General features: G+C 34.8%; 2 protein-coding genes across 4 annotated transcripts in view; both read right to left on the bottom strand.

The window, feature by feature from the left end:
- Positions 1-15,592, bottom strand: part of sima (similar) — a 79,659-nt gene that overhangs the window by 33,721 nt on the left and 30,346 nt on the right. For 2 of the 3 annotated variants that reach the window (XM_012375587.2, XM_067347901.1), the window contains one exon: positions 9,733-10,415. In XM_012375587.2, the coding sequence (XP_012231010.1) occupies positions 9,733-9,776 (44 nt within the window). In that variant the 5' untranslated portion in view covers positions 9,777-10,415. Of the gene's footprint in view, positions 1-999; positions 3,869-9,732; positions 10,416-15,592 lie in introns of those variants that run through there. The other variant, XM_012375586.2, reaches the window with a different exon arrangement.
- Positions 10,965-12,014, bottom strand: LOC105677174 (mitochondrial intermembrane space import and assembly protein 40-B). The gene has a single exon (XM_012375597.2). It carries the CDS (start codon positions 11,865-11,867, stop codon positions 11,367-11,369), a length of 501 nt encoding a protein of 166 aa, XP_012231020.1. The 5' UTR covers positions 11,868-12,014; the 3' UTR covers positions 10,965-11,366.

The raw sequence follows: 15,592 nt of genomic DNA, 5'->3' as shown, positions 1-15,592 counted from the left end.
TGGTGCATTTTTTAGGCACCGCTTGAACTTGAGTATGCAACGCTGTGCTTGATTACTAAATATGCATCGCACGATGCGTTTAACAAAGACAATATTTGAGTAGAGCTTCAATAGCTTAATTTTATTCGATTTAGTACATTCAAAATTTTTTAGAACTTTATTTTTAACAAAAAAATATCCTGTTTCAGATTTAAGGAATGAAAAGTTTAGAAGGGATCGCCTGGGAAAAATGTTTAAACGTCAAAATTAATAAGCGTTCAGTTGCTATTGTTACCAGTACAATGCAACCGTTAGTGATTCTGAGAAAGTGCATCTTTTTTTTGGTTGTCGATCGACGGAAAACGTCGGTGTTATCGCGTAGCTAGGCGTTATCGTCGCAGCGGGCCGACCTTCGTACGATACTTCTTTCGAAATCGATCCTACGATCTCGTCACGTTTTTTTTCCTTCACCTTCCTCCTACCGCTATCAACTTAAATCAGTCAAAGCGATCGGCTAATTCAACGAGACATCTAACGTAATCAAATAATGTAGAACATTTCCGGGAAAAGAAAATACACAAATACCCAACTTATTTTCTTCTTTTCTCCTTTAATTACTAATTAAATTAATTGTGGCACAATCTGTTACGCATAAACTGTAAATAACAATTTCCCAAATCCAAATAAATAAAAAATTTTCATATATCAATGTTGGAATTTTTTTCTTAAGAAAGCAATTTAAATATTTGAATTTAATTACACAAAGTCAAGTCGTATTAAAATTAAATTCATATTTAAAATTAATTTCATAAAGTAAGATTAAATTTTAATTAATTTTGAAATAAGAAAAATTTATGAGAAAAATGCTTTTCAGCAACCCTCGAAGAAGATTATGAAAGATTACATCAAATAATTTAGTTACCCTTTATTTCTGATCACAGCATTAAATGTGTGAGGATCGAGAGAGACAACAGGACAAAACGGTGAAAGCGACAAGCGTTACGTTGTTCGCTGACTTACAAATAATCCTCGAGGAGCTGGTCATCCTCTGCGTAGCCGTAATGCCAGTTATCGTTATCGTTGTAGTCGGCGTGCAAGTTCTCGTACATGCACGGCGGCAAGATCGGGGCACCGTAAGCGTACGAGGGGTCGTAAAGAGGGCAGCGATCGCTCGCCGGGCACTGCAGCCATCGTTTCTCGCTGCAGAAATTAAACAGTTCCGGACAGTTGTTGCAGTACCAATTGTCCGGCCCCAGATTGCATCGTCCCAGTTTGTCTCGCCCCAGTTCGCGCGGCTGCACCTCGCACAGCCTCAAATCGCAGGATTGCGAATCGTCGAATCTCAACTGGTACGCCTCAAATACATCGTAAGAGCGAGGATCGTTGTATTCTGAATTGCGAGTTTCTCCTAAATTATTAAATGCCACATTGCTGGATCGTGGATCGTCGAATTCGGAGATGTTCGTTCCTAAATGATAAGATTGCAGATCGCCGAATCTTACGTCGCGATATTGCTGATTTCCAGACCCTAAATTGCAAGTGCGTGGATCGCCAGCCGCTGGTTCGGAGGGCCACGGATTATTAGATCCCAGATCGCAAGGACGTAGATTATGGGAGCCTAGATCGGAAGACCGTAAATGGTAAGTGTTTAGATCGCATTCGGATCCTGTGAGACGATCACGACGATCCTGTCGCGGCTGATCCATCCTCGCGGCCTGCCCGTACCTCGATCTTCTCGAGTGGATCGCACGATTGCTCGTCGCGGGCGGCTTGTCGAAGTACATGGCGAGATCCTCAACGTCGACGAACCCCAGCTGGCAGCTTTTCGAGATCGCCGCGCAAGTCTCCAACTGCGGACCGCTGTCGCGGTACAACGTCGTCCCCGAATCGTCGCTCGCTGATGCGTTATTGCACGTTGCTGGCACAATACTACTGCACGCCACGTTGCAATTTACGGCATACGGGAATCTCGTCGTCGTGCAAGATGTCGTCTCGATATCGCAAGCTCGTGATCTAGCATTATCGCCAATGTGTGACGTAACGGTGGAAGAGGGTGCGGCGACATTGCCGGGCAAGATGTCTTCCGTGTTGCCGAGCACGAGTGCTGGACCATAAGGCGGCGCCGACGGTAGTTTCGGAGATTCGATCTGGTTTCGTCTCGTCATGTAACGCTCGTCGAAATACGCGTAACCCGATGCCTTGCCGATCCAGTCGTCGCGCGAATCGGAGCAACGACCCCGCTGCTGCTGACGACTATCGTCGAGGATGATGTCCCCTTCCTCTTTTCCCGCCTCACCTCTTCCGACAGTCATTTCCTGCAAACGTACGTTCATTGCTTCTCGAATGTGGTTCACGTCACTATTTTGTAATCGTTTTTCGTTTTAAAGTTTCTTTTTTCTCTTCTTCCTCTCTTCTTTGTTTTTCTTCTCTTCACCGCCTTAATATTTTTAGAATTATTTCTGTACGCTCTTAAGAGTAGCTCCTTAAATCTTAATCGTACACACACAATTGTTTTTTTACTTTCAAGTTCTTTTTCTTTTCCTACCTTATTGCTATTCTTAAAAATAATTTCAATTATCTCGACTTACGCGCTGCATCAAAAATTTTCATATCTTAATTGTAGTAATAAATTTTCATATCTTAATTGTATTAATTATACCAAGATGTTTTTCATCCTTCAGGTTTTTCCTTCTTGCTACTTTGCTTACTTTTTCCTTTTTTTGCAGAGAATCGATTGTTTTCAAGATTAGTCCACGTATAACACGATCATCACTAAATCTGTCTGTTGTTTTTTTCTCCGTTCTTTGCTGAAACTTATGAGTAAAAAAACTTGTCTCATTTACTTGTCTGAAGTTTATCTTTCCTATTCTTTGTCTTCTTAACTTGTGTATCTTTTTTCGTCGCTTCTTCGATAAAAACTTTTTCGCCAAAAAATTATTTTCGCCAATTTATCTATCGTTAAGTGCGATAAATTTCTAGCGCTTTGATGTCCTAGTTTACCTTTCGCTGTTTTTTATCAATTTCAAAGTTTTATTCCCTTCTCTCTCACCTCGCGCTTACCTTTCTCACTTTTCGTTGTTAAGAGCTTATCTGGTCATGTCTGGTCCACGTGACCGTGCGATCGAGAAATTCACGGCGGCACGAGCGGAAAAAAAGAGTCGCAGAAAAATAAAACTCCGTCCTAATTTTTTTTAATATATCTAACTGCTTTATGCTTCACTCCGTACCTTCTTTTCTCCGTTTTGTCATTTTATCTACTTCTTGTTTTCCGCAAAGACTCACCTCTCTTTACACAAGGTACATGCGTTGTACGTTCATTAGCAATTCCAATCGATTCCAATCAGTCGTAAAAAGTAAAATTCACCTTCAAGTCTGTTTGTTCTTTCTTTCTTCCTTCGCCAATAAAATTCAATCCTCTTTGTGTTTGACAATGTTTAGTGCTTTCAGTTTCACGTTTTTCCACTGTTTTTGCCCTTCACGTTTTATCTTTTCCGTTTTTTTTAATCTTCTTCCGCCTCCTTCATTACACAGTAACAACTTTTCTAATATTTCTTATCACCTTATCTTCTTTTTTATTACAATCTTCCGGTTAACCTTCTCTTGTCTGTACAAGGTCTCGACAAGATTAAATCCAAAATTATAAACATTAGCGGGGGTGATTCGACGTCATAGACCTGACTTTACGGTTTGAGATATCGGGAGTTGAACCCTGAAGAGGGCCGTCATCCCCACTTTCTCGCATGCCTTTTTTCAAAATCCGATTTTAATCCACCTTCTTCACGGTTCGCACGATACTAAAGGCCGGTAGCAACGCGATGCTGCTTCTTGCAGCATATTGGACGCTCAGGGTGATCGTTATCTTATGCGTCGATAACGATACTCTATCACCGACGCCACGCGCAGCACAACAAAATTACCGGGCGCGAGTTTTCGACATTTCGGCGCATTCAAATTATGTATTTTTCCGTGACTTGTCAAATTTTGATACAATAAATATCTCTTTCCGCATTATAAAGAGAAGCAAGCGGCAGTTTTATTTATTGTAAATTGAATATGTTTTGAAAATTGTTGTGCTTTATCAAAATTATTTATACAAAAAGAATTGAGATTTATGTCAATTTTTTGACTGAATTATCTTATCTACAATCAATTCTCCAATTTAACCAGATTGTTATACATGATATATAATTGTTTCAAAAACAATATTATCATAAAGAATTTATACTGAGATTAAATGATAAATTTATTCCAAATATAGTAATAATTCGTAATTTATTTATCTACAAATTACTATATTTGGAATAATTACGAATGGTCTCCTACAGAAAATAAAATATTCTTTCAATATTATAATATCATATTACAATATCATAAAAAAAACATTGTAAAATTCTCTAGCAAATAATAGCATAATCATGATAAAAATAGTAAAATTCACAAAATGTAAAATTTCCAATTTGCAATGAGAGATAAAAAAAATAAGGAAAAACAAAGCAATTAACATACATTTTGCATTAAGCAGTACGTGTGCTATCACAACTTCTAGGTTTTTGCAATTATAAAAAATCCCCAAAATGTAGCCAGAAATAAATAATTTATGCAATCTTATCTTCCGGACTTAGAATTACTTCAGGAAAATTAACAAATTGCAAAACTGGAAAATAATAAAAATTTTTCGTAATATTCTATTTATCATTTACATGTCTCTTCGACATAACACTGTCTATTGAATTTCAAATTAAAAAATAATTTTTAGTAGAAATAAATTAACGCCATAAAAGTTTATTTTCTTCATATTTTATATTCTTAATAGAAGCGTGCGGTAAATAGGTAACGTTTATGCAATCACCTAATGACTATGCGGTAATTTGCCTGATGATCGGTCACGATCGCGAGCGTTCCTATCGCGGGAGATAACACGATCCCCAATGAATAATATCGTACTCGAGCCAAACAAAAGAAACCATTGTAGACGTAATGGATCGTCCGTCGTTTATCCAGCATTTTCTCGCCGTATCGAGTAAACTCCTCGTGCAATTCGCAACGAATGGGCGCGATTGCAACAATGCATGTCCTTGATTCGGTCGAACAATCCTTACGGTGCAATCACGAAACCGGAAATGCTATCGGAACGAAAACGTGAACATTTTTTCGGACATGAATGTCAACGATTGAATTTTTTATAATAAATCGAAGAAAAAAAGAGAAAAAGGCAAATACGAATATGTCACGGATGTTAATGTAAAGAAGATTTGTTATTTCTTCATAAATTAACACGGGTTAAAAAATATCTTTAAACAATACTTATAATAAATGTTTTATAATCTTTACAATTTCTTGATGCAACTACATAGTTTAATGTTTTAAACGAATAAGAATCGTATAGTATATTTTCTAGCGCATCTAAATTTCATAGATAAACAATGACCAATATCTCCGAATGTGACATCACACGTGACATTCACATACAATACCTAAAACTGATTTAAGCAGGAGATACTTAAACATTTATAAAGTTACAAAATGCATTTGAACAAGAAACGGCGCAAGATTTCTACAGAATGACGAAGTCTTTTTCGAAACCTGATTATCTTCTATTTAAATTTAATGATACAATGTATCATTTATTTTCATCATTTATTTTCTTATGTATTAATATTGTGGCTGATAGTTCTATTTATCTAAACTACACTCTATCGACTGATATCAAAAAATAATTAAGAGAAATTTTGAAATCTATTTATTTTATTTTTAAGATTAAATTGCAGCAATAGTACAATATCTATAAAAATCTATAAATTTTCAAAAGTATTTAGAAAAAAATTTTTTTAATTTGACGTATTTTGTTAATTGTTTGTGCTTTAGAATTTATATATAGCGGAATACAAGCAATTCGGGAAGAAAACTTTCCAGAAGGCCACTGTCCATCGTGTGTGCATGCTATGTAATCGTCACTACATATACAGAGTGTTCCACTTTTGCCATATCATCTCTTACAATTAGTGATACAATCCTTGACCAATTTTGAGTCAATTTTTCACTCGCAAAAATGTCCAAGAAAAGTATCATCTGCCCCAACTTTCCCAGGATTAACATTATATATTTCTTTGCAACTAAACATAAAATTAAAATTTCGCTAAATCAACCTAAGATTAACTAAAAATGATAAAATGTAAATATTTTTTAAGCTTAAATTGTCAAAAGCTTTTTACTTTTTCTGCTTAATTAATACTCGAAAATTAATGATATTCTGAGTTGAGTTACATCTACTCCGAAAGAATTTATCTTCTACTAATAAAGCGATGGAAGTGGAACACTCCGTACAGACATGCATACGTGTCAGCAAAATATCTAGCCTGAAGCGGAGAGAGCTCCCCTCGCTTATCATCGTTTACACAGAGGAATAACTGTCACAGAAGACACTCTAATTGACGAAGCAATCACTGCTGCCCTCCCCCCTCACTGATCATTATCGATCACTCGACTAGACAATCATTTTTCGCTCGTATAAATACATTACATTGTGTCCGATTTAAAAAATGTGCAAGTTATATTTATATATTTCCAATATCAATCTAAATCATTTTATTTACTATATTGTGTAAATTTTGTTCAAATTGAATGTAAAATAAATTCTTTATTGGGGCTGAGAGATAAATTAAATTTTCTTGATATCATTTCTTGGTACATAAAATCATGTCTTTCATAATATTTCTAGAATGTCCCGTGTCTTTTTCATGTTAAATTGGTGTACTAAAATTGTGGAAATTTGTTACATCGTCAAATCTATCGGTGTACTTATTTTTATCAAAAAGCAAGCATCATGCCGCTATTTTATGTGATTTCCATCAATCATATGTCTTAAACAGAAAGATAAAAACTTCTAGTCGTCTTTTGATAAATTAGATCGATAATTTGCTGATTTAGTTAACTTGTTTAGCACAAATATGCTATTATTGTTATTAATTTAATAACAAAAATATTGAGAGAACATTTCGACTTTGTTTTAAAACTTTAGATACATTTATTTCCTTAATAGAAAAATTTAAACATTTACATTTTTTTAAATTTTATAATAGTTTTTGTAAAGTTTAATTTAAATTAAACAGTTTAATTTATCATGAAAAAAGATCATTTGAGTTATTATTAGTATTGTGCTAAATTTACCTAACAATTTGTAATATGACGAATGTCTTCAATGTTTTAAATAGAAGTTAACTCTTTATCACATGAAAAATAGCACTCATAACAGCAATAATTCAGTGTTTAATTAAGTGTAGACTGATATATATCTACAGATCTATATAAGAACGTAGAATGGAAAATTTCAGTTCTATGATTCTATGATGTGTATAAACACACACAAACCGTACAAAGTCTAAATTCTAGCTTTGGTTAATGACCTTTCTTTTATCTAATATATATTTCGTAGCGCATCAGCTTAAATATAATAACTTTAAATTAATTGTATAATTAGATTGTTAAATTTAAAAACTGGTGATACTTCGTGACTGCAATTTCGAGGTATTGTTTTGTCGAGGTGATTTTTTTCTCTAAAACTGTATATATATAAATGCAAATAAGAACATTTATTTTACAAAGCATTGCTCTAATAATAAGATAATATTCATCGAGAAATGGTTTATGCGAGAGCTCTTTTATCATTGACGATAAAACTCCCTTTGCGGACCACAAGCGTTCATCGTGACACGCACGAAAATAACCGCTCCGCTACTCGGAAACTACGAAAATACGTAGAAATCATAGGCGTCACGGTGGGATCATATGATAATCATCGTTAGACTGTAACAGTTGTGGCGAGATCAGCGAAAACGTCTCGGCACGTCCACACGTATCACGCGCGTACGATAGCGTTCGAATGTATGAAATATTACATATATGTAAAAGGTTATCATCATCAAGGGCCAAAGTACAATATTCAGAACGCGATATCGTTATTATTTTTTCCTTTTATACAAGTTTTCTGTCACGTAATCCATTACTTAAACAGAAAAAACTATCTTTTTTCCATTGAAATATTTTTTCTCGCGCAAACCAGTTTTTTTTCTATTTACTTTGCAAAATCCTTAGTCCGTGTATTGCGAACTTTCTCTCGCACGGTAAGTATGCAAATATTCCATGACGTTTCGCATAGAAAATGCACATAATTTCACGTAGAATGTCAACTGATAGTATAAATGTTTTTTATAGAATTTGGATTTTACAAATATTCAAATCGATACTTTATTTATATTTTGTAACAAAATATAAATTAAAAATATAAATCAAATTATTGCATTAAAAAATATTAAAACAAAGTATTGAGTGAGTTTCACTGACATAAAGAAGCAGTTAAATCTTGTTATTAAATCTTATATCATCTCTCGAATGGTATTCACTTTCAAGCTATTATGGCAATATTATAAAAAACATGATTATAATACCAAGAAAATTTAATTTATCTCTGAGCCCCAATAAAGAATTTCTTTTAATTGCTGCTACATCACGCAATAATAAATAATTAGCTGCTGGGTCACAAGGTCGTAATAATACGACGTGTGCGCAAATTAAGAACACGGACACAAAAAGAGAAATCGAATCTGGCAACCTCTAAAAACACAATATATAGTGGTCCCATCGACAATATTCATAGATAAAAAGTGTTAGTCCATGAGTTAAAATCGTTGTACGACATAAAAAGCGCCCGCATACCAATGTAGCCCGAGAAAGTGAAATAAGAGAGAGAGACAGAGAATGATAAAACATACAAGAGAGAAGTTTTTTCTAGGTCTCTTCTTTCTTTTTCCTAAATGGTGAAATATTACGGTATTAACTTCGTGAAACAAAAATTAATATAAAAATTTAATAATTTTAAGAGGACTTGATAATAGACAGAAACGTTTGTTATATCAATAATAATATCAATGATAATATACTACTTTTGGAATGAACAGGTCGTTCTCTTTGCTTCTTCTTTTTATATTGAATATTTATTAATAACAAATTTATTAATAACTAAATTAATTGTGTAGCAAAAACTAAATTAGATTTATAAATGATATAAAAGTATTGTAAATTCAAAATAAACATGTACAACTACAATTTTAACAAAGTCATTTACAAACAAATTATAATGATGTAAACAAATGTAAAACTAGAGTAGTGGAGCACTTAAATCATATTCAAAGAGCAATCAAAACAATAAGATAAAGCCTAAGCTGACTCCAATAACATAAATCAAAGATCTTATAATAGAAAAATGGAGCAATGCATCTCTTATTGATACTTGTTTAGAATTTCTCCATTTAATTGAAGAATCTAAGAACAGAGGATCAAAAGAGCAAGAGAGAACGGGAAAGCGCTGACGAGAGCAACAAAGACAGACGGCAGGGATCACGTGGCGCTAGAGAGAGAGGGCGGTAAGTGCAAGTGAGATCGAGCACTGCAATTAAAGAGAGATAGCACGATGATCCCGTACGACATCAAAGAAGCAAAGCGATTGCGTCAAGTACACATATGCACGCATACACGCGCCCTCGTCGCTCTTTCTTTCCTATTCTCTCTCCACTCCTTTTTTTCAACTGTCATTCTCTCTCTGTCTCTCTGCGCTCCACCGATTTCACATTATGAGTGATATCATTATGTCGGCGGTCGTCTCGAGCAAAGAAACGCGCGACTGACGCGAGAATGTCGAGATTGCCGTCGAATCTGTACGACCGTTCCGAAAATAACGATGTTTTCAGTAAGACTCACCTCCTTTTCTCTTTGTGCTTCTTCTCCTTCCTGTGAGTATCCATGCTGAGGCACGACGTTGCACTGGATGAGACGGCAAGGAGATGATGTTGCACGCACTCACCACACCGCACGAAAAACCAGGACACTCTCGGTCACTGCCAAGGAACGTATCCGGCACGCGCGCGCACGTTCTCGCGAAGGAAAAACCGCTCGTACTCTTCGCTCCGATCGACTTGACGCAAACTTCACTCGCCCGCACTTTGTTCACCGCGCGTACACTTTGTCTGTCTCTCTCTATTTGTCTGTCTCGGCGTCGGTATCAAGATCGATGCACGGCACGCGACGCGTGTCACTGTTCAACGCGCTGGTCGCGCTTTACCGCAGCCGAGAGATTGAACGCCGCGTTCTGCCAAGCTTACGGATTGCAAGTATAACGACAGCTTCATGGTACGTGTGTTGACGCAAGTCGACAATAACAAACGACGATGATACTGCTATTGCTCCCGCTATGGGCGGCTGCTGACAAACGGTGGCAGTGTTATTACATATGTGCACACTGATGATCCACGGCGCTGGTATTAAAGTAGCGTACTACATACGACCGTAATCGAATACAATCAAATGAAGAACGGAGAGGTGGGAGAAACACGATTTGACGTCACGCGGCGTCCGAGAATGAAGCTTCGCCATCTGGCGGTGTACTAGAAAAATATCAAACAAATAAATTAGCGCGCGAAATTCAAATGAAAGTTAAAATACAAATAGGTTACTTCTCTGTTTTTACATTTAAATTGAAATATGTATACAAATTTAGAAATTAAATAGGAAGAAATATATATAAAGCAACTTTGATATAAAAAACACAAGTCTTTTTGAAAAAAGATTGATAAATTTATGATTTCAAACTGATTGAAAAGATATTTATAATAGTAACTATATTTGTTTTTAATTAAAATTAAGTAATTAGGACCAATTCTTTGATACAACAAAACTCTACAAAATGCAGTTAATATTTTTTTTTCGTTATTCTTATTATTTAATAATATGGCAATTTTTATTTTTATTATGTAAATATGTACTATTAAGCTTTAATAATTTTTCATTTATTATATATTTCCTAACAAAGTGTCCTTTCAATATTTAAGAATTAATTAATTAGTCATTATTACTGTAAAATACAGCTAAGAATATATGAAAGGTAAATACGTTAGAGCTAACTATACGGAATGCAAAAAATAAAATAGACGATAGAATTAATAAGATCTTTTTAATAACAGACGAACATGAATGTTATGAACTTGGAACTATTAATTACTAAGTGTATGCAAAGTTATACTAAACCCATCGATTTTGCGCGTACAAAATTTTGGATTTAGTTATTCTATGTCTCAATTTCATTATTCCATCAAGAATCAAAAATAGCTAACGAGTGTTTTATTTTTACTCATTTATCACTTTTTCCTAATGTTAGAGAGATCCTTCATCTTAAGTCTCATTATTTATGCACTAGAAACGCCTCTTGCGAATGCTATACCGACACCACAGTATAATACAACATGGTATTATTGTTTGTCTTTAAAGAGAAAGAAATCTATTAGAAGAAAAAACAAATACCACGCCTTGTAACAGCAAAGTATGTGCAAATATCACATTCAGTTAGTCTTAGCTCGCTCCACTTCCTGTTTTGTACTCAAAGCATTCACTTTCTCCTTGGTCTTCGTCTCTAGTATTGTGTCGTGATCAGTCGTCACTGCCTTTCTCTTGTCCTCGCTGCTGGCTGATGACTGGTTCTCTTCTTGTTCAGCATCCTCCTCTTCTAGGTCATCATCGTCCATCGGTACACCCTTGCTTTCATACAATGCTGGATATTGTGACATGCATCCCTGCATTGTTTCGAACGCCTTGCGACAATCCGAACCTTTTGGATCCGCGGTCGAGTAATGAAAACAGGAAAAGGCTTCGCGAAATTCTAATCCGCATGGTCCAGTTGCCATACCACCCAGACACGGGCAATTCCAATTGATTTCGCCATTAGGCAGTAGCAGACCCGGACTGGGTTCTGATTCTGGCAGGTTTATCTTGCTGGGTACTGCATGATCCTCTTTAGATGCAAAGATGATTGTGTCTTTGCCTTCCTTGCGAATCAATGGCATGATGAAGCGTTAGAAGTGATTGTACGTTCTGCTGTCAGCAGTAAACAATAATAAATTCGGCGATGCTCGGTGAACTGTGTAAACACACGTTTTGTTCTCGTATTTGGTGGCGAGACTCAGAGCAGCTCGTAGCCGTACGCAATCGTCGGATGGACAACGTAAGACAAATCTGCACTTTTCAGAATCCAACTTTAGAATATCTATTGGACTTTTGGCGCCCTCTTCGCCAAACAACTCTGTAACGGCTTGAAGAATATTCTTTTTCAAGTCTACAGGAGTTATTACGAGATCAGAATTAGATGGAATTTCTCTAAAATCAGAAACAAATTACAATTTATTGTACTTTGTTGAAACATGTAGTGTGTAATTTTCTAACAGTAAATTTTTTTAACACAACTTGTTTTGTTTGAAATTTTTACTATTGCTAACAAAAAAAAAATAATGTTAATTTCTTTATATAAAAATTAACTAGTGGTGTGTGACTTCCATTTAAAATTTATTAAAAAACTCAATAGTTTTATAACTTAATACTATTACAAATTCACAATCCACTTTACAACGACGGTTATCACAATTCAGCAACATAAATTATTTCCTTTGAAACAAAGCACAAAAAGGCATTCTTTTCACAACAGAAAATTGCCTCATTTACGCAACAAATAATTAGACAATCATTATACTAAGTAAATTAGATTTCGAAGAAAATATGCGTGCAGGTTATGTTCTACGAAATAGCTATGCTAGTATCGTATGTAAAGTAATGAATATACTAACAGAGAAACGTCTAAGTAAAACATCTTAGATGAAAGCGTTGATCACTCATTTCTAATGATATCGCACATCAAACAGTAGACACCGCAAAAGGCATACGATACTTACATGCCTTCCACGGCGATGTCTGATTAACCTCCTCACGTGTCTACCTATTAGCATAACCGGTGCAGTGCTGCCAACAGTCTACGAGCGGCGGCCATTTTAAACCAATCTATTTTCAGTACTGTCATCTGCATTTACAACTGGAACTGCATAGTCATATCCAATTTTCAATTGCCGGCAAATTGCACTAAAATTTGGTGCATGTCTGTACTATTCAAATTGTGGATCAGAAATACGCGCCGCATACAAATTTAATAATATAATTAAATGTAGAACTTATTAAATTTGAAATAAATATAATTATGTAATAAAATGCAATGCAGTTCCAAAATAAATGCAGATCATTCTTATCTCGATATATATATACATAAATAAGCTAAAAAGAATTAGAAAATTAGCGCATTGCAAGAATAAATACAATTAATAATCATGAACCGTAAACTGAACATGAGTCGATAAGCGTCCTTTAAGAAATGCTGGTATAGCAGACTCTTCTCTGATTTGAAAGTATTAAAAAACTAAAATTCGATGATTGTAAATAATAAAATATCTATTAAAATTTATTTCCAGGATTAATTAGATTTCTCTATTACAAATATATCATTTGCCCAAATTTTTTGAAACTACTGAGAGCTAAATTTTAAAAAATTTGCAGACAAGTGTCAGTTCTATAACATGTGTTTTGCTTGCAGATTTTTCAGACAATTTTTAAAGAAGCATTTTATAAAGGAAACTTTGTGAAAGGTGCACGAGGGTGTGGTCAGCCATTCACGGTTGACCACTGGCCCAGTGGGTCCAGTTTACGGTCGAGCGATTGCGACATCACCGTATCGACAACGTCGACGGGCAACTGGTTCGACCACTAGCGATTATTCGATATCCGCCAACCTCGTTCTCGTAATTTTCTGACTTTGTGCAACTCACCCCGCAAATGTTTCGCCGTTCTATCAGCTGTAAAGCGATATTTGAGAAAATTATCTTACTTTTCATGAACACTCTTTACGAGCAACAAATTCGAAGAAATTGCAAGAATGAGAAAGCAATAATTCTAAAAATATAGAAGAGTGCAAACTTCAAAGTAATAAGTTTAACATACTTGTGTCATTTAATGTAAACAATTTTTAAATTAAAATATTTAAATTAATATCAAGAATTTATGTTGTATTATATTAAATATAAGTTTAAATTTGACTGGTTTTTATCTTAAAAATGAAAAATTTATTTCGCAAATCATAATTCTCGATTTTTGCATATTTCTCTTAAAAAAGAAATAAATTTCAGATTTAAATTTCAGAAATAAATTTCAGATTTACATTCATCTATTTCTCAAATATACAATTACATAGCTACAAACGTGTTTACGTCGTTAAGCGCTGCGCTTTATTAGCATATCACACAGATACATGCTTATTTATAAATCAGTTGCAGATTACAAATTAGAATTTGGAGTCGCATATACGAAGTCCAACTCCATCGATACGATTCATTTCGCAATCGACTAATTTTAACAACTTCTATAAACGAGGTACATCGCGCAGTTTATCAATTACGTGTTATAACATAATCCGCGTATTATGTTATATTTAAACTCTAAATACGAACCGCGATACGCCTTGTAAACAATTTCAAAAAGTTATATAAAGAAGATAAATCAAATAATCTTCTTTATTAAAACAAATGCATCGAAAAATATGAATGCAGATGCACATCTATTTTTGCCGGATTTATGCTATTTAGCTACGTTATCACCATTGTCATCGCCATTGTCTTCACTATTTTATTTGTGCTTTGTGTGGCATCCTTGCGCTCCTTGCGAGCAAAAGAGTGAAATCTCGATTTGTCGCGTATCTAGAAAATGCAAAGCTAATCCGATTAACGCACCACCCTGCATATACTTAATGTCGATCATTTCAATGACGCATTCCTCGCTTGAATGCCAGACAAATGTCAGTTGCCGCGCTTGTTTCGGAACGAAAAATGCAGATAGTAAGATAACTATATAATTCGCATAACAGATTCCACACATACGCACACACAAACGTTATAATCTAGCGATCGATCGGAGCATCGACCGTCGACCGTTCTAAGTCTGGAACCCAGTTATGGATTACAAACTACTTTACTCGCTTATTTGTGATGGATATATGTTGAAACACTCGTTAGCTGTTTTTTGGCTTAATATTATTTCCACTTGTACTTGATAAACGAGTTAGAGATTGACTTAGAAATATAATCAGTATTAGAAAAAAATAGTTAAGATACTTTCTGTATTTAATACATGCATAATATTTTTTACAATTCATAAAGAATCTATATAATTTTAATATAACTCTCACTAAATTATCTAGAAATTATTTACAAAATAAAACAATTATTTTGATACTGTGCAACGCGTAACATTTATGCAATATTGTTGTTGGAGAAATCATTTCTAGAAAGAGAGAGAGCTTTTCCGGACAAGTTTTTAATTTTTAATTAAAATCAGATTACCATAAAAATAATAAAATTTCTTTAAAAATTCTTTCCTTTTAATGTTACATTCTTCAATCATTTGTGAAATAAATTGAACAAAATGTCGTGAGATTATCTTGGCTAAATGTATGTGTCCAGACAGTCCATGCGAATAGCAGTCATAAGCTCATTAGTAGTCTAATCTACCAGCGTACGCTTTATGTTTGCTATTGTGAAAAAAAATATGACATTATTGAAGCGAGCTATCTCCGCACTGCGTTAACAACCCAGGTACACCCGGAAACATGCAAATATCATCGTCCCGAATACAGGACGGTTGCATAAGTACGCGATAGCGACTAATAATCGCACGAACCACTGCGAAACGCCGCGGCTCC

The sequence above is a fragment of the Linepithema humile genome, chromosome 1 (assembly GCF_040581485.1).
Source record: "Linepithema humile isolate Giens D197 chromosome 1, Lhum_UNIL_v1.0, whole genome shotgun sequence".
Lineage (NCBI taxonomy): Eukaryota > Metazoa > Arthropoda > Insecta > Hymenoptera > Formicidae > Linepithema > Linepithema humile.
The sequence above is the reverse complement of the archived record's forward strand: the minus strand, read 5'-3'. Positions and strand labels throughout refer to the sequence as shown.